The 24,153-nt window shown below is 46.6% G+C and overlaps 1 protein-coding gene across 1 annotated transcript in view; it reads left to right on the top strand.

Moving 5' to 3' along the window:
* LOC146177293 (uncharacterized) overlaps positions 1–23,930 on the top strand; it is a 29,183-nt gene extending 5,253 nt beyond the window's left edge. The window contains exons 3-9 of the mRNA XM_084580420.1: positions 1,534–1,626; positions 2,114–2,191; positions 6,619–6,690; positions 13,104–13,165; positions 14,497–14,719; positions 19,132–19,240; positions 23,628–23,930. Of these exons, the coding sequence (XP_084436546.1) occupies positions 1,534–1,626; positions 2,114–2,191; positions 6,619–6,690; positions 13,104–13,165; positions 14,497–14,719; positions 19,132–19,240; positions 23,628–23,631 (641 nt within the window). The 3' untranslated portion in view covers positions 23,632–23,930. The remainder of the gene's footprint in view (positions 1–1,533; positions 1,627–2,113; positions 2,192–6,618; positions 6,691–13,103; positions 13,166–14,496; positions 14,720–19,131; positions 19,241–23,627) is intronic.
* Positions 23,931–24,153: the final 223 nt, after the last annotated feature.

Below are 24,153 nucleotides of genomic sequence, written 5' to 3'. Positions count from 1 at the left end.
GTGCCCGACCATGTGGCCGCAGCTCTGCGAGATATTGATGATTTGTGCACCGCAGACTCAATATTTTCTTGTGTCATAGTTTACCGCTTCTCCAGTGCACATTTCAATGCAAAGCTGGGGTCTATTCACATTGTCAAAACAATGCATTGAGGATTTAGGGCTAGGTGGCATTGCAGTTCTTTATGTGATTTGGATAAAGCAGTGCCCATGATCCACTAAGGCATACGTCACTGTACCATAACAATTTCAAGCATGGGTACCCAAATGGATGTTGCTCTTTACTAAAGCCATCTAATTACTATCTGACAGGTCACATTAAATTTAGCACATAAATTTTGCTGGCATGTAGTTATAATCTGATAAGCTGTAGTTGCACTTTCTGAGAGTGGTTCCTAGAATTGCAATGCATAAGAACAGTTTATCGCTAAATCTTTTGCAGTGCTTCTTTGTATTATTTAGAGCCTTAAAAATTAATACCTCTGTTACGAAAGCAGTTTTAGGTACCATGCAATTGACTGGCAGTTGCTTTCCAAATGACGGGCTGGACATCATTTTTCTGCAGTTGCTCTACACAGTCAGCAAAACTGTTCAACCTCTGGGTCACATGATTATGCTGTGTGCAGGCAATTTATGAAAAAATGCTCGAACTCTGGTATTGTTTACTTTAAATATTCATTCCATGCTTTATTTCATTCAATTGAGTTTTATGCTTAAATTTTGTGCTCGGTGTATGCCATGGCTGAACATCACACAATGTGAAGTTGATCCAGTAGAAGCATGTTTAACTACACTGCTCAGCTGTCATTCTTTAGGTGCCAGATTGAGTGTTTGCGCTCATTCGATTAGTGAAAGATGTAGATTAGGATTTGTACTAGTTATGGTGGCGACCTATCACTTGATTTGGTTAGAGTAAAGAGAACTTCTTGTTGGGCTAGTTGGTGCCTGTTCATTTTAAATTTAAAGGCACCAAAACCACATGCACACACACAAGGTGCTCTATCCGGTTCTTTTCTTGCGTGTGAGCTTGTGATTTTGCACCTTTAAATTAAAAAAAAAAACAGTGGCCAGTGTGAGGGCTTCATTGGCCTCAATAATATCAATTGACCTGTTTATCTCAGGCCATTGACTTCAAACTGGTGTGCAGTTCAGATCGCAATGGCTGTTGGCATTGCTGTTTAATGCCACTAACTGCTATTCAGTTGAAGTAGTGACAGTGAACTAAAGTGGTGTTCAAGGAACCTTGTAATAGAGGTGTAAGTCTTCCATTCCACTGGAAAAATTGGGTACTTAAAATACATTTGTCAGTTCCATTTTAATTTACTGATACAGAAAAGGGAGGGAGGAAGGGGGGGGGGGGGGCTAAATAACACCGTTGGATGGAAGGCACAGTTTAGATACAGATAGTGCTAAACCAGGCAGAACATGAAGTAAACGAAGTCTAGTTGCATAAAATTATTTTAAAATAAATAGCATTTAAAAGATGTTATATTCACTAGAAATGAAATGCTCTTTATGTGCGCATCAAATTTTCAGTGCCCGGGTATGCTTCTGGGACAACTCAAAGCACCACTAGCAGCGACAATCTTCCGCAGGCTCCATCTGCTGCACTCGAGCTGGAACCATCAGGTATCAACTTTGTATGCATTTCATATTCTCTTGTTTTGTTCACCTTAGTGCAGAATTGATATTAACTGTAGCCTTGCTGCAATTTTAAGAATTTTATGTTACAGCTCTATCTTGCCCACACTAAGTAGCTTGAAATGTACAGCCTTTGTCAAAAGTGTGGAGCCCAAGGGCTTGGCTTTTGAGGCTTATAGTGGCACTGAAATAGCTTTAGTAGAGGTCTTCATCAGAGAGAGTAAGACAAAAGCTCTTCTTACCGTTAGAGATTCAGAACACTTGAAGTACATACAAGGTGCACGAAGTGACCCAGAAGCAGACCTCTTGGGCTCTATCTACCCTTTTGACAAAGACTACATTACTGCTGCTGTTCTGAACAGGGTCCAGCCTAGCCAAATTGTTTTTCCATAAACTGAACGAAGCTTTTAGGAATAGAATGAAGTTTTTACTTTCACTAAAAATGAAATGTTTTATGAACTCAACAAATTTTCAGTTCCCAGCCATCCATCTGGGACCACAATCAGCAGTCCCATGCAAGCTGGACCAACTGTGATACTGCCACAGCCAACAGGTATCAACTTTTTGTGCTTTTTGCATGTCAGACATTGTGCTGTTCACCTTAGTGCAGAATTTTTAACTGCAGCCTTGCTGCTATTTTATTTTTAATGTTAATGCTTTATTGTCCTTTTGAAGCAGTGTTAAATGTACATAACTTCATCACTTCACTGCCATCCAGCCGCTGCTATTGTACTAAGTGGAGTGCAGCCAAGCCAGATTGATTTTTCTTGAAATGAATGGTTTTGTCACTGACTATTGTCAGGTAGATATTCTCATTGAAATTACTGTATTTGTTCATACAATCGTACCTCGTTTGTTGTACACCTTGGTTCCCAGGCGAAATTACCCATCAAGCAGGTCATCCGTAATAGCAATTCATGAAACAGAAAGCAGTATTCAGGGGAAAAAATGCTGTTCAGGATTGGTATATCCGCTTCTGATCAAAGTGGTGGGCAATGAAGAGGCAATCAGAGTAAAATGTTGTTTATTAGGTCTTCAAGCGAGTGGAAAAAAATCTGAATCATCTGAATGTTGAGTTATTGAATGGCTCCACAAGACTGCTGAAATTTATTTACACATTAGCAATTTGTTTTGTGAGACCTAGGCAACTGTTGTCTCTTTTCAAGGCAAACACTACTTCACAACAACAGTCTCTCACAGTTCCATTTAATGTTTCATTTCGTGCTAGCCACTGGAAGTGGTGGAAACAGAACTCCTCCACAATGGCAGTTATCTACGGCTTCTTTCATAGTCCAAAATGGTTCCACTTGTGCTTCCTCGCATGCGGCATTGCATGTGAGGAGGCTTTACCGCAGAAACAAGGAGCAGCGCGTGACATACAGAAAGTTTCGGTACGCTGTAAGACTGAAAATGCTACGTGAACAGATGCGGGGGAAATCTACATTGCGGCACAGCAAGATGCACGACGCATGTGATTTCCACCCTCAACCATCACTGTGCTTGTATAGACCCTTTACAGTGCGAGTGCATGGGCGCTGCCATATTTGATCACGTGACCCTTTCGCCATCACCGGCATTCTGGTTTGATGGCTTCCGGAGCACTGGTACTCAGCGGCACGGTGCGACGTACCCGCTATCTCTGGGGGCAGTGAGCTTGTAGACAGCCAAAAAATTTCATGTGAATGCCAATAGTATGTGTAGGTGCTAAGAAATGTTTAATTTAACCACGTAGTTCACTATCTGCGTCCTCCTAACTGTCTGCATTGGCTAGAACGTTTCGACAAACCCGTCGGCCGTCTGCTTTGCACTCAGTGGTGTTCACCTGTGCTCGGGCAAAAGTGACTGGAAACTGCACAGGAATTTAGAACCCACAGTAGGCAGCCCAAGCAAGCGGGGATATAAAAAATCTTATTATGGTAAATTTATCGTTAACCCATGCATTAGTTTTATACAAGCAGCAGTTATTGCATGTATTGCAGCAGTGCTTGTCTAAGCTTGGTTTGGTTTGTGAGGCTCTGGCAGTCTTGAAGCCATAGGTAGTGTAAGAGGGTTCTAGCACAGCTTCCGCCCTCGCTCTAGATCACGTTCTACGTCCACCGCTATGGTTAAGGGTGGCGCTGGTGAACACTCTCAAGGTTCGTATACAGGCAACATTAATACCCAAGAAAGTAGCGGGTGGGACAGCGGCCGATGTAGCTCAGTTGGAAGAGCACCGGACGCTATATTCGGAGGTCGTGGGCTCGGTTCCCACCATCGGTATGTTGTTTTTCCTTCTACTTTGTGTTTATTTTTCGCCTAAACCGATTACATTACTAATTTATGCGATTACCGAAGTAAAAAAAAAAAAGGATGTAAAGTACAATCCCCAATGCATTCCTTGGCCTCGCCGACTATTAGTTTTTTTCCTTCATGTATTATGACGAGCACCCTTCTTTCCCCTTCATTTATCTGCTTGTAGCTTAGGGGGGTCTCGGCTCTGGCAGTCTTGAAGCCATAGGTAGCTTAAGAGGGTTCTAGCACAGCTTCCGCCCTCGCTCTAGATCACGTTCTACGTGACGCTGGCGGTAACACAGGACGTTCCACGTCCACCGCTGTGGTTGAGGGTGGCGCTGGTGAACACTCTCAAGGTTCGTATAGAGGCAACATTAATACCCAAGAAAGTAGCAGGTAGGACAGCGGCCGATGTAGCTCAGTTGGAAGAGCACCGGACGCTATATTCGGAGGTCGTGGGCTCGGTTCCCACCATCGGTATGTTGTTTTTCCTTCTACTTTGTGTTTATTTTTCGCCTACACCGATTACATTACTAATTTATGCGATTACCGAAGTAAAAAAAAAAGGATGTAAAGTACAATCCCCAATGCTTTCCTTGGCCTCGCCAACTGTTAGCTTTTTTTCTTCATTAATAACCCAAAGTGACTCAGGTTATGAGTGGAGGACTGCGGAAATTCTCATCCCCTGCGGTTCTTTAATGTGCACTGATATTGCACAGCACACGGGCTCCTGAGTTTTTGGCTCCAGGGAAAAGCAGCTGCCGAGGCCGGGATTCGATCCAGCAAATCTCTGGGAATAGTACTTAATTATGCCCACAGTGAGTTTCCTTCTCTGCACAATCAATTCTTATAAATGCATAGACGTTAGTAGCCATGTCAAGGTACTTCTTAATGCCCTGCGAAAATATCGTGGCAGCAGTGCAAAGACGCAATGTACAACTACTCAGAAAACGTCAGGGTCGGTCTTGCATTCTTATGGGTACTGCTGGTGCTAAAATGAGCTGGTGCGTCAGGTATAGTCTTTCTCTACAATTCACAGGCACTTTCTTGTCCCAGAAAGGAATATGAACTCGTGATAGACCTCCGAGAAAAACGGTGGTCTAGGCCATGATGTGCACCTTATGTAGAAAGTATAGTCTGTTCTTCCGCCAATAAACAACAGGGTCATTATCTCTACTTCCTCGCAGAATACTTCGACAATATAGATGACACCTGCATCAAAGCAGTGGTGTTTAACAGTCAGCCGGCATTCTTACACAAGATGCGCAGCAGCACTTTGCACTGCACGCTGATGCGTTCGGAAGGCCAGCAATGACAGCTGTCCCAGTGGCTCCACCTGTTAGGGAGAGTGGAACTACTCTCTGTAAACGATCTGTATTGCAACGATGTCGTGGCTGCCGGTAGTCATGGCCGATGGGGAAAGCTTGGGTGGTAGGCCTCGTTGCTTGCGGCTGGTGCGGTGAGCAGGCATTTCCTCGAATATATGACTAGCACTCCTGCTTATCGGAGGGGTATGGGATATCGGACCTCACCTCCACCAGATCTGTCAGGATGTTGGTGACTGGGGCTAGCTTAACTGAGCCGGTAGAGGTGAAATTCCACGGTCCGAGTTCCAGGTACGTCCTGCGAGTGCGGAGCCGATTCACTTCGTCTTTCGCTCCGAGCTCCCCCTGGCATATTTGCCCTCTCCATACCTCAAAAGTAACAGCACAGCCTCGCGAGAGCATTTCTTGGTTTAGTAAGGTAGGTGGAGCTAGTGGAAGTTGTTCATAATGGAAATATATGAGTGCAAACATAACAAGGCACAAAGGAAAAGAAAACACAGGACATACACCGTTCTCACAGCTGGTTTATTGACAAAGAGCACATTTGTTTAAATATAATAAAATCAGTTTTGTCTTTGATTGCGTCACTAGATTTAAACCAATGTGCTCTTTTCCAGTAAACGAGTTATAAGAATGGTGCACATCCAGTGTCTTCTTTTTCTTTATGCCTCGTTATGTTTGCACCCACATATTGCCAAAATTCCTTGGTTTCCTCATGTGCAGGCAGCCCAGATTCAGGGGTGTATAGATCATTTCAAATTCATTCATTCAGGCTCACATGAATGGTCTATGCTTTGCATTGACTCCTTTCAAGCTTGCACAGACCATGTCATGCAGTTCGGATTATCTAGAAATTTCAATTTATGAGGTTCAAAATAATGAGCTCACTGCCCCTAACCCCAATTTCCCCCAATAAAGTTTATCAATCAATCAATTCTCACTCTACTTGGAACAAAATATGATTTATGGTGTCATGCCATTTTTCATTTTATATTAGTTGCACATGACAAAAAGTCTAAAAAATGCAACTTATGCACTGGAAAATGTTTTTGTATATCTGTGCCAGAAGGCTCCTTTGGCTGCGTCAAAGTGATCTGAGCCAATCACATCACTGCGTCTTTATTAAGGGGCGTCAGGTGCACAATATACATTGATGACTTGTTTTCATAGTGAAAACATTTGTTGGCTTGACAGGCCATGAATAATTCTTGCCACACTGGCGGGTTAATTGAGGCCATTTGAAGTGTTCTGTCACTTTTAAGATTATCGTATTACTCTGACAAAGATTAGGAATGCTGTGCTACTGCTCCTCATTTGAAAAGTCCTTTTGTGTGTAAGATATTTCAGTGCTCAGGCTAATGTGTCATTTTTGCTCCATGAACAGTTAACATTCCGGGGTGCGAAGCTCCTTTTGCTGCCAAGTCCTGCCCACAGCAGGGAGCAAGACGGTCGAAAGGTATGTTTCTGCTCATAATGTGCTGAAGGAAACTTGAAATAGAGCTTAGAAATATGTTAAACAGCTGTTTTTGGGTGAATTTATTCCATGCTTTCCAAGCCAGTATTAATGCCTTGGAAATAGAAATCAAATATATAATTTGAAGTGTGGTTTCTCTGAATACCAAGATCAATGACTGCAAGCAGGTTTACTTCTGATTGGATGTTGTGGTCTTGTGGGTAACCTTCAGAACATGTTCCGACTTGAAAGGTGACCTCTTGGGCATTCAAGGGACGTCTTCGCTGCATCATTTGTGGTTGTCTCATTGATGTGCTCTCATACACAGTGCAAAAATGCTCGTCAAATTCGAAAACTTTCGTGTGTCATCGAGGTTTCAAAAAAGGCACAATTCATCTTTCTGATAAATGATTCAGACACAAACGATTTATGCTCGCCTGAAGGAGTACTCATTGGCGGCGGCTCAATGCACATTTCAGCTATTTGTGCGACTATCTGTCCAAGTGTTTCTAGACTCAAATCTGCATTTTTTGTGGTTTTTATACGCCCCTTTATTTTTAGCGCAGCAATCCAGAACATCATGTCCGTCAAAAACCACTTAGTTAATTTCTTCACAAGTGCGCCACTTTCAGAAATATATGCATCATACCCTCTCCTTTTCAGCTTGTGCAAGATATACCGTATTGACTAGCGTAATCAACCCACCTTTGTCAAGAAAAATTGATGACAGATTTGGGGGGTAGAGTTCATTATGTGGGATTTTTTTTTTTTAGAGTCGTCCGCTCTTTTATCAGTCATCAATGAAAGCACGCAGTCAGCTGCAATTACAACACCTTGATTTATTATTATTATTATGATTTTTCGCTTAAAAAGGTGTTTGCTGCTTCATGCGTTCCAATGATTTATGGCAGTGGACAGCGCCCACCGAGCCCGATCATGGCGTGTACTGACACGGCCGGACTGAATGCAGCGGAGAGTGCCATTGCATTCAGTCCGGCTGTTGCAAACGCCAGCGGCCGGCGTTCGCCTGCTAACGGGTCGGCGGCGGCGAACCCGTTAGATCCCAACGAGACTGATGGCTGGGGCAGAAAGAACTCGGTTTATTGTGTGGCTTGGGTTTTTATACCAAGCCAAAGAAAAAAGAAGAACGAAAGGAAAGCTGCAAGCAGAGGCTGCCGTGACGCTTGGTGATGACGAGCAGAGCGGAGGCGGGCACACGTGGCGCTGGCGAAACATTTAGCAGTTCGCAGCATCCCCCTTTTCTCGGAATCCATATCTTACTACGGGCCTCCTGACACGTGTTGACCGCCGCAGCACCGGACCCTCGATGTCGCTGGCTGTGGGAGCCTCCGTTCTCTCCAGCTCCACGTCTGAGTGATCCGCAGGTACTCCAGGGCAAGCAGGGGGAGTTGAAGCAGCAATGGGTGCATCGGTGCTTCTTCTGCGGAGCTGGTCCATGTGACGGTGAACAACCCCGTTATCTGTCTCCACTTTCACGACACGCGAGCCCGTGGTTTCCTTGACCTTGCCCGGCGTCCATTTCTCGCCGCTGCTATAGTTGCGGATGTATACAGGATCTCCTGGGGCAAAGCTCCAGCCGGCGTCTTCCCGTGACTGGGCCTGGTCGACTGTCTTGCACCTGGGCGGGAAGCACATATCTAGTCTCGTGCGCAATCTGTACCCGAGCAACATTTCGGATGGCGAGCGCCCTGAGGGTAGCGGCGTGCTTCTATAGCTGCACAATAATCTTGCCAGGGCCTTCGTTATATCCCCTTCTGAGCACCTTTTAAGTCCATCTTTAATGGTTCGTACAGCGCGTTCAGCCAAACCATTGCTTTGTGGGTGATACGGCGGTGTTCGAATGTGTGTGATGCCGTTCCGCTCCATAAATTGGGCAAATTCCCAACCGATAAAAGGCGTCCCATTGTCAGAGACAACTGTGCGGGGTAGACCAAACTGACTGAAAATTGTCCGGAGGGCCTTGACTGTGGTGCAGGAAATAGCGTTGGATAGGGGTATGGCCTCAATCCACTTGCTATGCGAGTCTACGATGACCAGGATCATCTTGTTTTGATTAGGTCCCGTAAAATCAATGTGCAACCGCGACCATCTTTCCCGCGTCTCTGGCCAGCTAACAGGTGTGTGGGTAGGCGGCATTGGAAGCGCTTGAACGCAGGTTTGACACCCAGCAGCCACCTGTTTAATATCTGTGTCGAGACTGGGCCACCAGAAAGTAGACCGCGCAACGGTCATGGAAGAAGCCCCTTGGTGTGCTGCGTGTAATAACTTCAAAAATCTTCCTCTGGCTGCTACCGGAATCACAACACGGGGGCCCCAGTAGAGCAGGTTCTGACTAACGGACAGCTCGTGTCGCCTTTTCGAGTATTCCGCCATCTCCCTCCCTTCCATAACCAAGTGCCTCGGCCAACCCTCCAAGACACACCTACAGACCTTCGAGAGCACTGCGTCTGCTTGCGTGAGCACTTGCAACTCCTTTAGGGGCACGGCAGGCTGGTCCCAGGCGTCCAAGGTCAACACGTACTCTGCCTCGTCCTCCGAATCCTCGGGAACCTGCTGAGATGGTAGCGGTAGGCGGCTTAAGGCATCCGCGACGAACATGTGCTTGCCAGGCTTGTACTGTAACTTATACTTGTATGCGCCAAGCAGAATGGCCCATCTCTGTATTCGAGCAGCTGCCATGATGGACGTTTGCCTGTCATGCTTTAGGAGACCCAACAAGGGCTTATGGTCTGTAATGAGCGTGAACTCCCGCCCGAGTAGATAGTCTCGAAAACGCTGCACACCGAAAACTAAAGCCAGGGCCTCCCGCTCAATGTGAGAATAATTCCTTTCAGCGGCGTTTAACGAGCGCGAGCGAAATCCAATCGGACGATGTTCGCCATCTATGCAATGGGAAAGCGTGGCCCCAACACCATAGGGTGATGCATCGCATTCTAAAAATAGCTCTTGTTTCGGGTCGAAGTGCGTGAGCACCGGGGCCGTGGACAGCGCCTCCTTCGCTAAGGAAAATGCATCTTCCTTAGAACTCCACACCCACTTAACACCCTTTTCGAGCAACCGGTACAGGGGGCTAGCAACGTAGCCATGTCAGGCAAAAACTTGTTGTAGAACGTTACCATGCCCAGAAACGAGCGCAGCTCGCTCACATTTGGGGGGGAGGGGGCTGATTTGATGGCATCAACAGCTTTTTCAGTCGGATGCAGTCCGTCCGCATCAATACGGTGACCGAGAGAAGTGACAGACGTCTCGTGAAATCGACACTTGTCAGCACGCAGCTTGATGCGATGCTCACGAAAGCGCTGAAGAACCGCCCTGAGGTGATTGCTTTCGCCATCGTGGTTTTCCGCAATCAGAACGTCATCGAGGTATGCTTGTACCCCGGGCAAGCCTTGCAGAACAGTTTCGATACGCCTCTGGAATATGGCCGGTGCAGAAGCAATTCCAAAAGGCAAGCGATTGAAACAAAACAACCCTTTGCGGGTGTTGATTACGGCTAACTGGCGGGATTCTTCGTCTAGCTCAATCTGATTGTAGGCATCCCTCAAGTCCAATACGCTGAATCGCTGCCCTCCTCCCAACTGAGCAAAAATATCATCTATAACTGGCAGCGGGTACTGTTCCATTTCACACACTAAGTTCAGCGTAACCTTAAAATCTCCACATATGCGCACTCGCCCATCTTTCTTGAGAACTGGTACAATAGGTGTGGCCCATTCTGCGTGAGTGACCGGTGATATTATGCCAGCTGCCACAAGCCTGTCCAATTCCTCTGAAACTTTATCGCGTAGAACGTAAGGTACTTTTCTTGCCTTGCAGAACTTCGGCTGTGCTTGTGGCTTGACCTGCAGGTGCACTGGTGGACCTGTCATGCTTCCCAGGGCCTCCGTGAATAAGTCTGCGTAGTCCTCCAGAACGGCAGTCTGTACAGCAGGGGTCAAGTTGCGGTCCTGTGGCGAACGCAGAACATGCAGCACAGCTGCTTCTTTGGTTTCGAGTTTCTGCAGCAAATCCCGGCCACAAAGTAGGGGTCCTTCGCAATCTAAGACGATGAGGTTGCAATCGACAGCTGCAGTCTTATAGCGCACCCGCATAGGCAACACTCCGAGTACCGGCAGTCTCCCCAGATAGCAAGACAATTTAATCGTCGGTTTCTGCAACTGTGGCCATTGATTACTGTGTGCTTCGTAGGTTGTCCTAGGAATGACACACACTGGCGATCCGGTATCTATATCCATTAACAGCTTGATGCCATTCCAGCTGAAAGTTTTTCTAATTGGTGGCACCAACAGTTCGTTTGTAGTCACTGACCATAGCTGGGCTGCACTAGTTTCGCTATCGCTCTCTGTATGCGCTGTGACGTTCACCGAATGGTTTCTTTCCTTTCGGCACATTCGAGCCAAGGGGCCTTGTGTGCCACAACTGTAACAGCGTCGGTGACGCATCGAGCAGGCGGCATTATCATGACCGCTGTTTCCACAACGCTCGCACTGCTTGTCACTCGCGTTGCGCTTCGCGCGCCAACGCCGCGGCATCTTTAATGCTAGCAAGTCAGAGGAGGCTTCTTCGTGGCTTATCTTCTGCGAATCAAGCTCTGCATGCTCGTATGCTATCGCAAGTGCTGTCGCTTCAGCTAAGGCAAGATCTTTTTTTTTTGCTAGCAATTGTTTTTGCAAGTTCTTCGAACGGACGCCACATACGATGCGGTCTCTCAACATCCTGTCGAGCATTGTTGCAAAGTTGCAGTTCTGAGCAATTCGTCGTATTTTGACAATAAAATGTTGTACTGACTCCCCTTCGTGCTGTTGCCGGTGAAAGAACTTGAAGCTTTCGGAAATCTCGTTCGGCGTAGGGTCGTAGTACTTGCTTAACTCGTCTACTACTGACTGATAGCTCAAAGAGTTTGGCTTCTGTGGGGCGACTTGTCCGCAAAGAATATCAATGGTTCTTGACCCAAGCGCGGCGACTAGCAAGGCTCTTTTCTTGGCATCGTCAGTTACTTGGTTAGCTTCGAAATAGGCTTCAACTTTGACGAGGTACGATTGCCACTTATCTTTCACGTCGTCGAACTCGGGCAGGTGGTGGCCCTTGGCTGCAGCAAGGTCCGAGGCCTGGATACTATCGACAGACCCTTGTGTTATGGGAATCCTCGTCGCCACTGTTGCAAACGCCAGCGGCCGGCGTTCGCCTGCCAACGGGTCGGCGGCGGCGAACCCGTTAGAGCCCAACGAGACTGATGGCTGGGGCAGAAGAACTCAGTTTATTGTGTGGCTTGGGTTTTTATACCAAGCCAAAGAAAAAAGAAGAACGAAAGGAAAGCTGCAAGCAGAGGCTGCCGTGACGCTTGGTGATGACGAGCAGAGCGGAGGCGGGCACACGTGGCGCTGGCGAAACATTTAGCAGTTCGCAGCACCGGCCATGGTCATGAAAACCAGCAGCTTGTGCAACCGCGAGTGGGGAAACGAAGAGATGCGCACTACAGCCTCTTTTTTAATTCTCAGCGGCAAAAGTCGGTCGTGGGTTCCTGATGTGAGTGGGTTCATTACGCGAGTATTTAGGGTAAATATATTTGTGGGAGAGGAGGGTGAAGGCTGTTCGAGAAAAATCTCCCCCTGGTAGAAGTGAGCGATGAGCACAAAAGAGCAAATGAAGCAAAGGAAATAAGGAAACGATGGTTTGGTAATAATAATAATAAAGAGGGTCAAGAAGGGGGGGGGGGGGGGGGCTTGTGTTAAGCTACGCTACCACACCGGTTGCCCTTTACACCCCAGGAAACCACTGATAGCAATACAGCTGAGTGATCGGTGAAAATATGTGGAATATATGCTCTCGCAATCCAAACAACATTTCAACAAAGCACGATGGTGTCCCACAGGTCACACAAAAAAATCTCGATCCATGGATGTGGTGGAATTGCAAAACTGGGAAGTGGGGCAGACATAGGACTTTGAGAAAGGGGAAGCATGATGAGTGATGCATCACAAGTAAAGAAGGGAAGCCTGCTCTTCCACTGGAGCAGGCAGTGGAGCACATCCCCCTGTGGCCAGAGCTTTATGGAAAGCAGAGTCCTCAGGTATTTTAATTTCCGTGGGCTCAATTAGCTGTTGTCAGTCACGAAAGCTTTTTATGCATGGTAGCCCAAAAAATCAAAGCGAGAACAAAGTTTTCCAGAATGCTCTTTAGTGCGTTTTAACTGTGCGCACACTCAGCCTGCTAGAGAATTCTGTTGAAAGCCTTTCACTGTCTTCCAGATCGCTATTACCACCATGTGAATGTAAGCATAAACCGATGCAAATGAGTGCCTGCTATGTACTGGATCAAATGATGTAGCACTTAATGATGCAGTCTTTTCAGCCCATAAAAGAATATTTTTTATGATTTTTCCTATTTTTGTGCAGCTCTTGGGCCTGCAGCACGGGAAATCGACACAACTGTTGGGGACCTGAATGATGTAGGAGAGGTAAGCAGTATTGCCAGTTTCTTCATCTTCTACTTTGTTGTCTGTGAAGGGGAAGAAAAAGATTCTTTCTTAGGGCATACTATAAAGTCAGCCTTCAGAAGCATTGAAATTTTTAATGTCAAGGCAAAGAGTGTAGTTCATTGCTTTCGCCATGTGGGTTATAGTCGACCATCGCCTTCTTCACCCCCCCCAAAAAAAAAGATTTGCATATAACCTGCACTCCATTTTTAAGAACTAACTTTTTCAACTTTCGTGTGGGCTATAGTACACAAGTACTATGTTATATGCAATACCTTACCGCAGCCAACGCCAGGTGTGAAATTCTGAATCCATCCCCGTAATCATTGAAATCACTTGCAAATAGTACTACTATTTTTGTCTATGCATCAAGGAAGCGGGCTGGTGCTGGTTATTTGGGTCTGAAAATATTAAATGTTCTCCAAAAATGCACACATATTTCAAGGCAAAGGGGAACCCACCTGTTCTTGCCCCACTAATGCCCGCTTCGTCTCCCTCACCAGCTTCATTTCATTGCATGAGGGCAGGGGACCAGCAAAAGTTTCATCGGTCGCTCCTCTTATGCATGTAGATACGTAAAAATGTGCTTGATGTGGTCTCATGTGTACATCAGTTACATTACCTGGATGGAAAGTATAGTAAACAGCAAATTGGTTGTCAAATGAACAGCTAATGGGCTTGCTCCTTGGTTGCAACAGTGTTCAGCTCTACTGGTGCCCTTCACTGCCCAGCAGCATTGCGGTGCAGCAGCCATGAGACAAGCCCTCCCATAGCGTTACAGACGAATTTCATGACAGTGAGCATTGAAGGACTCTGCTGTTACTCAGAAATCGAATAAAAAATTACAAGGATTCAACGCTGCTGAATCAAATATTGAGTGAAAGCATTAGTTGCAGGTGACTGAGAGTTCTCTTTTTCTTCTTCCTCAAGCCCCGCTCTAACCAAGCCGTATGAACGTGCCTTAGTGGCCTATAGGGGTAACGTGAATGCCAGGGTCCTAGCAGGCTGATTCTGACATAACCGTCCCATGTGAAATGAGAGACCCAAGTTGGCAGCTCCTGCCAGCCCGTGTGTCATGTGGGGTGTGACGTGGCTACCGGCGTGTTACGCTGAAGGCTCGAAACCTAGAGTAGTATTGCTTTCGCAATATAAATTGTAATTTCTATCTTCATACATTTCTACACTTTTTTCGCTTTACCTTATAGGACACAAACACAGGTATGCTCGTTATACATTAGTTGTAGGTCAGATGAGTTCTGGCATTTAAGACAATGTTACAAACCATTTGTACTATGCTCTTATCTGTTCTTCAGGTCCATGTGGGCCATGGGAATTACCTCAGCAGTGGCACATGGGAGCGACTACAAAATTCGCCCATGGACTCCACCTTCTGTAATCAGTTGGCAGTCTGCCTGTGGGGCAGTGAGGTGCTGACAGAGAGAAGTCTCACAGGCACACTGTCCAACAACGCTATTTCTAAGGGGGCGACGAAGACGTACCCACCACTCTCCCCCATGAAGGTGGCTTCAGTGTCAGGTAAGCCAAAAACAGTTGGTCTAGCCTATAGTGCACCGTGTATTCTAGTAAATCTACTTTCAACTGCATGCATTTTATTATCAGTTCGTACCAAGTATCCTATAGTTTTTGTTTTGTTTACAATGCAATTCATTGCTTTGTATATTAGGCCCTATGCTGCTGATATAAACACACCTGTACTCTAACTTCTACTCCGAGTAGCTCTCGAGGTCTGTTTTGTATTTCAGAAGCCAGCCTCCACTCGAGTTACTCCTCAAGTTAAGGAAAAGTGTCAGGTTTTCATTGAGAACCTCGAAGTTGCAGCAACACTATCTAGACCACCAGTTTGCCTGTAGATTTGTTGGACATAGCAGCGTGGATTTTGTTCAATCTGTGAAAGTCTTTCAATGTGAAAGACTGCTGCCGAATCGCACTCATGGTGCCAACACAAAGCAGGCCAACTGTGCAACTGAGTTGACTAGTGTAAGACAGCACCTGTCAAATGCGCAACAGCCGCTGGCTAAGCAAAGCGTGACCAATGGCGTGGAGAATAAAGAGACTATGCTCTGGGATGTGGGTTATTGTTGACCACCGCTTGTTCCTCCCCCCCCCCCCCCCTCCAGAAAAAAAAATGCTTGTAACTTTCACTCTATTTTTAAAAACTAATTTTTTCAAACTTTCCTGTGGGCTATATAGTCGATGACTGATTTTCCGGACTCTCAACAAACCGCGAAAATGTCCGAAAAAACAAGTGTGCACCAAAAAAGCTCAATTATTTGCCTATTATTGACTTTGAGGCCTGAAAAAGTCATAAATGCTTTTCCGCACCACGCTCCGTTTCCGTGCTAACGTGTCCGCCTGAATTTAGGCGAGAGTCGTAGTGTCACCGTAAGCCGACGAAACGGATGCGACCGCTTGCATCAGCTCAGCTTGTGTCGGCTGCGCTGCTTTAGGGGAGTCGTTATCTCTCTCAGACTCCACAAGCACTTGGTGAATAATTTCTGCATCTGTGAGGCCAGGGCACAGTTCCAACTTTTGGTCCACATCTGTGAACTCTGAAAACGAGACGGTTGATGTAGTTTCGACACCTGCAGTGTGAAGTGTTGCTTGGATCTCGCAATCCATATATTTTCACTGACCACTCTGCTGTATTGCTATCAGTGGTGTCCCGGGGTGTAGAGGGCAACCGGTGTGGTAGCGTAGCTGAACACATGCTCCCCCCCCCCCTCCCCCCGACCTCTTTATTATTATTACCAAACCATCGTTTCCTTATTTCCTTTGCTCTTTTGTGCTCATGGCTCACTTGTACAAGGGGCAGATTTTCCTCGAACAGCCTCCACCCTCCCCTCCCACAAATATATTTACCGTAACTACTCTAATAATGAACCCACTCGCATCATGAATCCACCACCGACTTTTGCCGCTGGGAATTTAAAAAAAGTTATAGTGCGCATCTCTTCGTTTTCTGCCGTCGTAGCCCATAGAGCATTTCATGGCAACGTACCAAGATGCTTCACAGCGATATCATCTAAGTGCATATCATTTGAAGTAAGCTCTAGTACTAAAGGGGGGGGGGGGAGGGGTGCTTGGCAGTGTCAGGGCCCTTGACTGGTAAGCTAGCAGCTACTCGCGGTTGCACAAGCTGCTGGTTTTCATGATCATGGCCGGACTGAATGCAATTGCACTCTCCGCTGCATTCAGTCCGGCCGTATCAGTACATGCCATGATCGGGCTCGGTGGGCGCTGTCCACTGCCACAAATCATTGGAACGCATGAAGCAGCAAACACCTTTTGAAGCAAAAAATCGAGGTGTCATAATCGCAGCTGACCGCATGCTTTTATTGATGACCGATTAATTGGAGAGTGGACGACTCGCAAAAAAAAAAAAATATGCCCACATAATGAACCTTACCCCCAAAACTGTCACCAATTTTTCTTGAAAAAGGTGGGTTCATTACGCTAGTATGGTATGTGAGGACGACGTGCCTTTGAGGAAAATGAAGGATGTCATTGGGTATGGGAGGCGTTTAGCTATCAATCCATATAATTAAAAACAACAAAATGCAATGAGAAAGTTCAATAAAGCTGAAATTCAGTAAATATGCTCTGGGTTTTGTTTAGAGAACTTTGTATCTACGGCAACCAGCTCAGTTATGATTGCATTTTTGAACTCAGTGGAGCGAACCACATCTGTTTGCAGAGTGCAGAGTTTTGTGAGATTCTAGCCATAACTAAAAAAGTTAGGTTTAAGACCCTCATCCCCCCTTAGAGAAGCGGGCTTTTCAAGTGCATTTTAAGTTCAGCTGATGTCCAACCATAGTGGGCTGTTTGCTTTTGGGCAGTCTATTTCACTATTGCTGCTGCAGTGTCTCAGTGGTACGGTGCTTGCCTGCTGACCTGAAAGAAGCTGGATCGATCCCAGCCGTAGCAGTCGCGTTTCAATGGAAGCAAAATGCTAGAAGCGGCATAACCTACAAAACACCAGGTGGTCGAAAACTGTCCTGTACCCTTCAATATAGCATTCCTTGTAGCTTGAATTGCTTTGGAACCTTAGGCCCAGTAAACTTCTTTAGTTGTTTCTTGAAGTGAGCGTACGGGAGATCGTCCGTCTTCTCCCTCGCTCAGGCTGCAACTCCCAGGCTACCCCCGCAACTCGCCGTTCTCGTGCAGTCTCACTTTTCTGCGAAAACGTCCTTGGCGTCCCACTGCCGCCGTTCACAGTTTCATGGAATCCGTAGCCGAGATACAGTTCGCCTAAGTGTCTCAACCCTGGCCTTTCCCCTACTGGCATGCCACTCTCGAGGACATACACGAGATTTACGGCTGCCTCTTACACATACCAAAGAAAAAAAATGTACGAACACCCAATAGACACTCGATGAGGTCCACCAACAGGCCGAACACAGAACGGCCAAACGCTTTTCAATGCGTGGAACCCCCTGCCCCTCAAGAAAGACATAAAACAGACAACGCGCACACGCAGTGACATTTCACACAGTAACCAAAAAATAAGAAAAAGGTCCCCTCTCTGTGGGTACGGGTGCTGCTTCACCCGCGCAGCGCATGGGCCGGCTCCCCGAAACGGGAGAAAACAAATACACACAAAAAAACCCAAGCAAACATGCACTGTTGACGACCTTACGGGCCCTATAAACCGACAGCAATTTCAATCTTCAGCTTTGTCTCTGGCCTCTGCAAGCAAGAAATTTCGCAAGAAATCTGAATGGTGGTTTTTCATACTATTCTCAACACCTACACAGACACTACACCACTGGCAGCAAAGCTGGCCAGATGTGTAAGCATTTCTTGCAGTATTTCACTGCTGCTTTTGTCATGCAGCATGTAAAAGATGTTTTACTAAACTGCAAACACTGTGGTTCTTTGTGGAGGTTCTTGAAATGTTACAGCCTGACAAAATTTACATTTAAATAGAGTGGCATGCTATTTCACACCTAACTTTTTGCCCTAATCTCATCTTTATAACCATTCACACTTCCTCAAGTGATGGTTGGAGAAAGGTTCCTGACGAGCTCCTTGCCAAAAGAAATGCTGAGTCGCGTTCTTGAATTTCAGTTGAGTGTAGAAGCGGTTTTCTCCACTTCACAGGGTGTAGGCAGTGCGGCGAGTCGAGGCACGTTGGTGAATTTGGCAGTTATCTTGTTAAAGGCAGCATAGACGCACAGTGTGCTCATTTGACTATGTGTAATAAGGAAGTAATTACTCATTGCATCCACCCCTAAATTTTTGACCAACACTTTTCCCACTTCGAGTTATAGATCAATTCGCTCTTGCCCTACCGTCTGCTCTGCTGACTGTCCTGGTTAGCTCAGTCGGTAGAGCGACTGCCCCGGAAAGACGGTGGTGCTGGGTTCGATTCCCGCATCAGGACGAATTTTTCTTTAACTACGAAGTTTCTGAGAAAGCTGTATAGCTTTCCTTTGTAGCTGTGTGGCTGCACTTGGGTGGATGCAATCAGTAATTACTTCCTTATTACAAATCTACTCCACCTTGGGGGATTCCACTAAATATTTGACTAAGACTATTTATATGGTGTTGTGTTCTAGAAAAGCACTCAACCTTGTTCATCATTCTTCATCACTGCACTCTGTCCTTGTGATAAAATTTTTATCCCATTTGTCACGTAAGACTTTGATGCCTGTTACCTCAAATTCGGGGGATGAATTTTTTGTATGATGTACAATTGGCTGTACTTCACCTTCCATTTTTCCAAAATTCCCAAACCTATGCAGAGTAGCAAGTCAGTGGGTTTTAAATGCTGCAGGGCTTCTCTTTCTCTCTTGTTTTGTTGGGTGTATCGTAAATATAGTGTTATACACAAATGTGTGAAGCTTCGTTTCAAGAGCTATTAGCCCAGAGTAATAATTTTTATACTCAGCCACACTGACATACGTTACTTATTGTCCTGTCTGCAGATTCCTTCTGGCACTATTTAAAAAAGAGGGGCTGCTCGGGTGAAGAGCTTGAGAAGCGGCACAAGAAGGTGACCCGGTATCTGGCACAAAAGTGCTGCTACTTGCGCCAGTAAGTGTCTATTCAAGGCAATATTCTTATGTGCATGAAAAGATTGGGTAAGCTCATGTGCTCGCATACCTTGTAAGCGTGGCTACATTTCCTTGCAACAAATTAAGGTTGATGAGTGGGCGAGTTGGAACATTCAGTTGGTAGTCAGCCTTGTCTGTTCTCTTCTTCCCTGTGTCTCGTCCTTTGGCTGGTTTAAAATGAAATTTCCTTACAATCTGTATGGAATACTCATGCCCTGGAATACACTGCCCGTTTTCGCTGTCATTTCTTTTCTTTTGCCTAGTATAGTGATATTGGGCGCGAGCACATACCGTGGCGCTGCCTCTCCGAAGCGCCCATATGACGAAGTAAGTAGGATGACGTACATTGAAATGTTGCCATAGTATGCTTTCCTAGGCAGTTCAGTCGCGCGTTAGCATTGCGTTCATTTATTTATTTAATATACACCTCGGTCTGGGCCTGCATAAGCTTCTTGCAAGGTTTGAGACCCACTCATTCGGCAATAAAGCACTTCATCAAGTCAGAGTTATTGAAGTTGGCGAGCTGCTTTACTGCTATAAGGATGCACACCGGTTGCAGCATTTCTGCTGTTATGGAAAAAAATACTGAAGCTACCACACAACCAGTCAGATGTAAGCAGCCAGTGCACGGGTAATGGGATTCCTGTGCAAGAGCCGATGACTGTCAGGAGCCTGGCAGATGTTGAGTGTCTTTCGCATAGCGCCGGCGGAAGCGGCACTGTTCACCAGCTTCCTTGAACGTAGTAGAGCAAACAAGTTTGACTGTTGAGATGGCATGGATTAATTTTTTAGCAGGTGTGAAGACGTGCTTTCCACGCAGTGACTTCTTGCACATTGACTGTCATTGGCACTCTTGGTTAGAGCGGATATTTGTTTTTCCCCACGCACGGTAGGGCTTTAACATATCTCGATCAGCGCATCACAGCATGCAATGCCTTGTCTTTCCTTTATTCACGGACTTTGTCATTTGAAATTACTACAGCGCCAGAGATGCTGCCTGAGACAACTCACCCATATTTGCTTCGGGAAATATGGGGTGAGGCCCACACACGGGTGTGGCCCTTACATGCGTTTATACAGTCAAACCCAGATATATCGGCGAAATAGTTCGATATACAGAAATCGCTTGTGACAGCACTTACGATGCGAAAAACCGATACAGTATTTGTCGCGTAATCAATCCACTTGCATAATGAACCCACCCTCCACTTTTGCACCCGAGAATTTGAAGAAAAAAAAACGTAAAGGCCAGCTCGGCCACATGCAAGCGACTGAGCGATCTCAGCGACGAGCGGCAGCGACAGCATAGAGAAAGAGATTGGTAAAGAGCGGTCACTCGGCGAAAACTGGCCCCAGGAAATGACGCGCGACTTTTTGAGCTGCCGCCGATTGATGGATGGCGGCACCAACGTGCGCATGCGCGGACGCGCGCGCGACGGCACTCGCTGCAGCGGTAGCCCGCCGGAGCACTAGCAGACGACAAGAAGTCACAGAGAAAGAGATTGGTAAAGAGCGGTCACTCGGCGAAAACTGGCCCCAGGAAATGACGCGCGACTTTTTGCGCTGCCGCCATTTGATGGATGGCGGCACCAACGTGCGCATGCAGTGTCGCGTTTAGCAGAGCAACGGTATTAAGTGAGAAACGTTTCACTCTTGACTTTCTTGTCAAACTACGCAGTATTTCAGGCAGTTTAGCCCAGTACGGCGGTCTGCGCTTCACAAAGTCGCACATGAAGGGCAGCCAACAGGCATGACAAGGCGCTCGCCAATATGGCTCGCCGGCCGCGATGACGTGACATGGCGCGAGGTTTTGCGAACGGCTAGTTTTGCGTGGTGTCGCGTTTAACGGGGCAACCGCAAGGTGAGAAATGTTGGATTCTTGTAAAACTGCGAGGCATTTCGGGCAGTTTAGCTCAGCGCGGTGGTCTGCGCTTCACAAAGTCTCGTATGAAAGGCAAGCCAACATGGCGTGCTCGCCGGCCGCGGTGAGGCCAGGCCGCGGTTTTGCGAACGGCTAGTTTTGCGTGTTGTCGCGTTACATTTAACAGGACAACGTTAAAGTGAAAAATGTTTTATTATGCGGCAAGCTTCATTGCTTCAGCTGTTCAGTGCTCTTGAAGAATATTGTTAGTTTAGTGGCTGATATATTCACGCTCTGTAGAAATGTATTTTCAGATAGGTTCGGTTAGCCTGCATTTCCTGACCTCTACGTTGCAAGAGCAGCTTTTGTATCAATTTTACTAATGACAGCTTTTCTGTTCTGGACCATAACTGCTGCTCACCAAGTTTTCAGTACCCACTCACATGCACAGATGTGTGCGCGGTGCAGTGGCCTTACATTTCATTGCAACCTTCTGCATCATGTTCATTCCTTTTCCAACAGCACTGCATGGACCCACGGACTGCAGCCGAAGCACGGCAGATGCAACGAGTGAATGGTGTGGCCTTTCCTCAAGCGTCAGTACTCCTGTCTGCCCTGGACAATGCAAGTTACCCTTGCTAAGGCAGCCGCGACTGGGACTGTGTAGTTTATGTATAATGCCTGTTTTGTTACATATCATTTGCAATAATTCGGAAATAAGTTATGCTATTTTTTGTCTCTACCTAAGTGCTGTTTCTCACCTTGTGTATTTTTATTTTTCTGTATTGTGCACATCGCCTAATGTGTGTAAAGTATTTTCAATGCATCCGTCTACATGTGTTGCATCTCGTGTTTTATATGCTGCAAAATAAAATCATTTCACGAAGCACTTGGCGTCGTTTCTGCACTACTGTTTTGCAAAGGCTGTGGCGCAGCTGCGTTGATGGGCAGTTTAGAGAACTGGGAATCTATTTTTCCTGTTATTATGCATGCTGAAAATAAATAGAAACACTAGCAGACCATTTAAAACCAAAATAATGTGCCAAAAGGGCAGGGAAGGGCGCAGCGCATGGCTAGCATTCAAATCGCGCGCCCTTCAGCAAGACCGGATGTAGTTGCCGCCGGCCGCTTGGTGCACTACAGTCAAATGGGCCGCTGGGCCCTATGGGAGTGTCCGCTCTTTACCAATCTCTTTCTCTATGGCGACAGAGCGAAAATTTTCGAACTTGTTGAAACTGCGTCCCTCTCGCCGCTCCAGCCACCGCGGCAGCTCAAAACAAGGTTTCTGTGTCGCCGCGGCGGCAGTCCGTTTCGGTCGTCTCATCCACAGCTCATTGGCAGCGCGCCAAGATTCTGCGCAGCGATAACATCAGGGTGCGTTTATGTTTTGATAGCTCCTGCGGTGGCGGGCAGCGAACTTGGCAGAGTGCCCGTGATGGCTTGATTGCACAAGCCTGGTTCGATTTATCACGCTGCGCTTGGGGCAGGCGTCATGATCGCAGCAGCTGACCGCCTGCTTTCGCTGATTCATACATGCAAGGATAAACTATAAGACATAAAATAAAACATCCCCGAAAAAAAAAAAACCCTGCCGGTTCTTAACGTCTGCAGCCGCCATATCTTACGCTACGCCGCGCGTTCAGCACAACAATAAGAAAGGATGACTGTCGAAAAAGAAAAAAAGAAAGAAAAAAAACAGATAGCTGCTGCTGCTTAACATCCGCAGGCGTCATGGCCACGTCTGCATCTGCCGCCGCGCCGCTGCACGCAGAGGGTTCGCAACACGCTGGAGAAAGCATCTGACGTCTGTCTGAAAACGGGCTGAGCTGGCTTGGCGCATGCGTTGCGCGTGCTGAAGGATAGAGATAGCTCGGCAAAAGAATAGGCACACCCACGCACATGGCTTTCAAACGTCATGTGTTGGTGCGCGGGAAACGACAACTGCAGATGCGCGGCGCTGCCCAGACCAGCCGTCGCCGAACTGTCCCCTCTCATTCCTTCCGCGCGTGGCTTGAAAACGTCACGCAGCAAAAGGCCAAGGGTGATGCGATCATCTTTGGGGAAGGCACACTTTCCAGTGTGTGGTGCAAGGTTCAATATATAGAACGATCGGTGAAATTGAGTTCGATATATGACGCGGGTTTCCTATACTTTTACATGGGATTTGCAAGGGGATATTTCGTGAGTTCGATATAACCAAAATTCCATATATCCGGGTTCGATATAACGAGGTTCGGCTGTACAATATTGCATCGGGGCGGTGTCTGGTGACACCTAGCCGTTCCTTACTCATTAGCTATTGTCACATTTCCTGTGTCAAGTGTTTCAGTTTCGTTATGGCAAGGGGGGTTGCACTGCCAAGCATCCATTGATAGCTAACCCTCATGGTTGTCCATCTTAAACAATGCAATGAACCACAGTTAACAAGTATATATTTCTCTAATTAGCGACTTCTGTAAAGTTTACATGTGGTTATTGTGGGCTTACAGTGTCACTCTTTCTTCAGCTAGGACTGTCTGCACAAGGAGTCCCAGTACAAGAAGGACCTGATGAATTGAAGAGGGACCTGCAAGGAGAGAACCTGGTTGTATATATGGGCAAATAAATCTAGTCGATTAATGCTCCAAGTAAGTTGTTTTTTCCCTGACCGTACGTGGGAGTGAATGGAATGCTCGGAGCCAGACTGCTGCTCTACAGCTGCATGTTAATTGACAACAGAGTCCTTGACAGGGACGGTAGGACTAACGAGTACAGCACAAGATAGACTACAGAAATACGACACTACAGGAGACAGACTACAGAAATACGACGCGACACAAGACAGACTACAGAAATACGCCGCGGAACAAGACAGACTACAGAATCGCGACACAGCAGAAGACAGACTACAGAATCGCGACAGACTACAGAACTGCGACACACTACACAAGACAGACTACAGAGTTGCAACAGAAGGTAGACAACACAAATACTACATGCCAAAAATACGACACACTACAGAAAATATCTGTCGTAAATTCCTGTAGTGCATT

Source organism: Amblyomma maculatum, chromosome 10, assembly GCF_055883805.1.
Source record: "Amblyomma maculatum isolate TAMU_Amacu chromosome 10, ASM5588380v1, whole genome shotgun sequence".
In the NCBI taxonomy this organism is placed as follows: Eukaryota; Metazoa; Arthropoda; class Arachnida; order Ixodida; family Ixodidae; genus Amblyomma; species Amblyomma maculatum.
The sequence above is the reverse complement of the archived record's forward strand: the minus strand, read 5'-3'. Positions and strand labels throughout refer to the sequence as shown.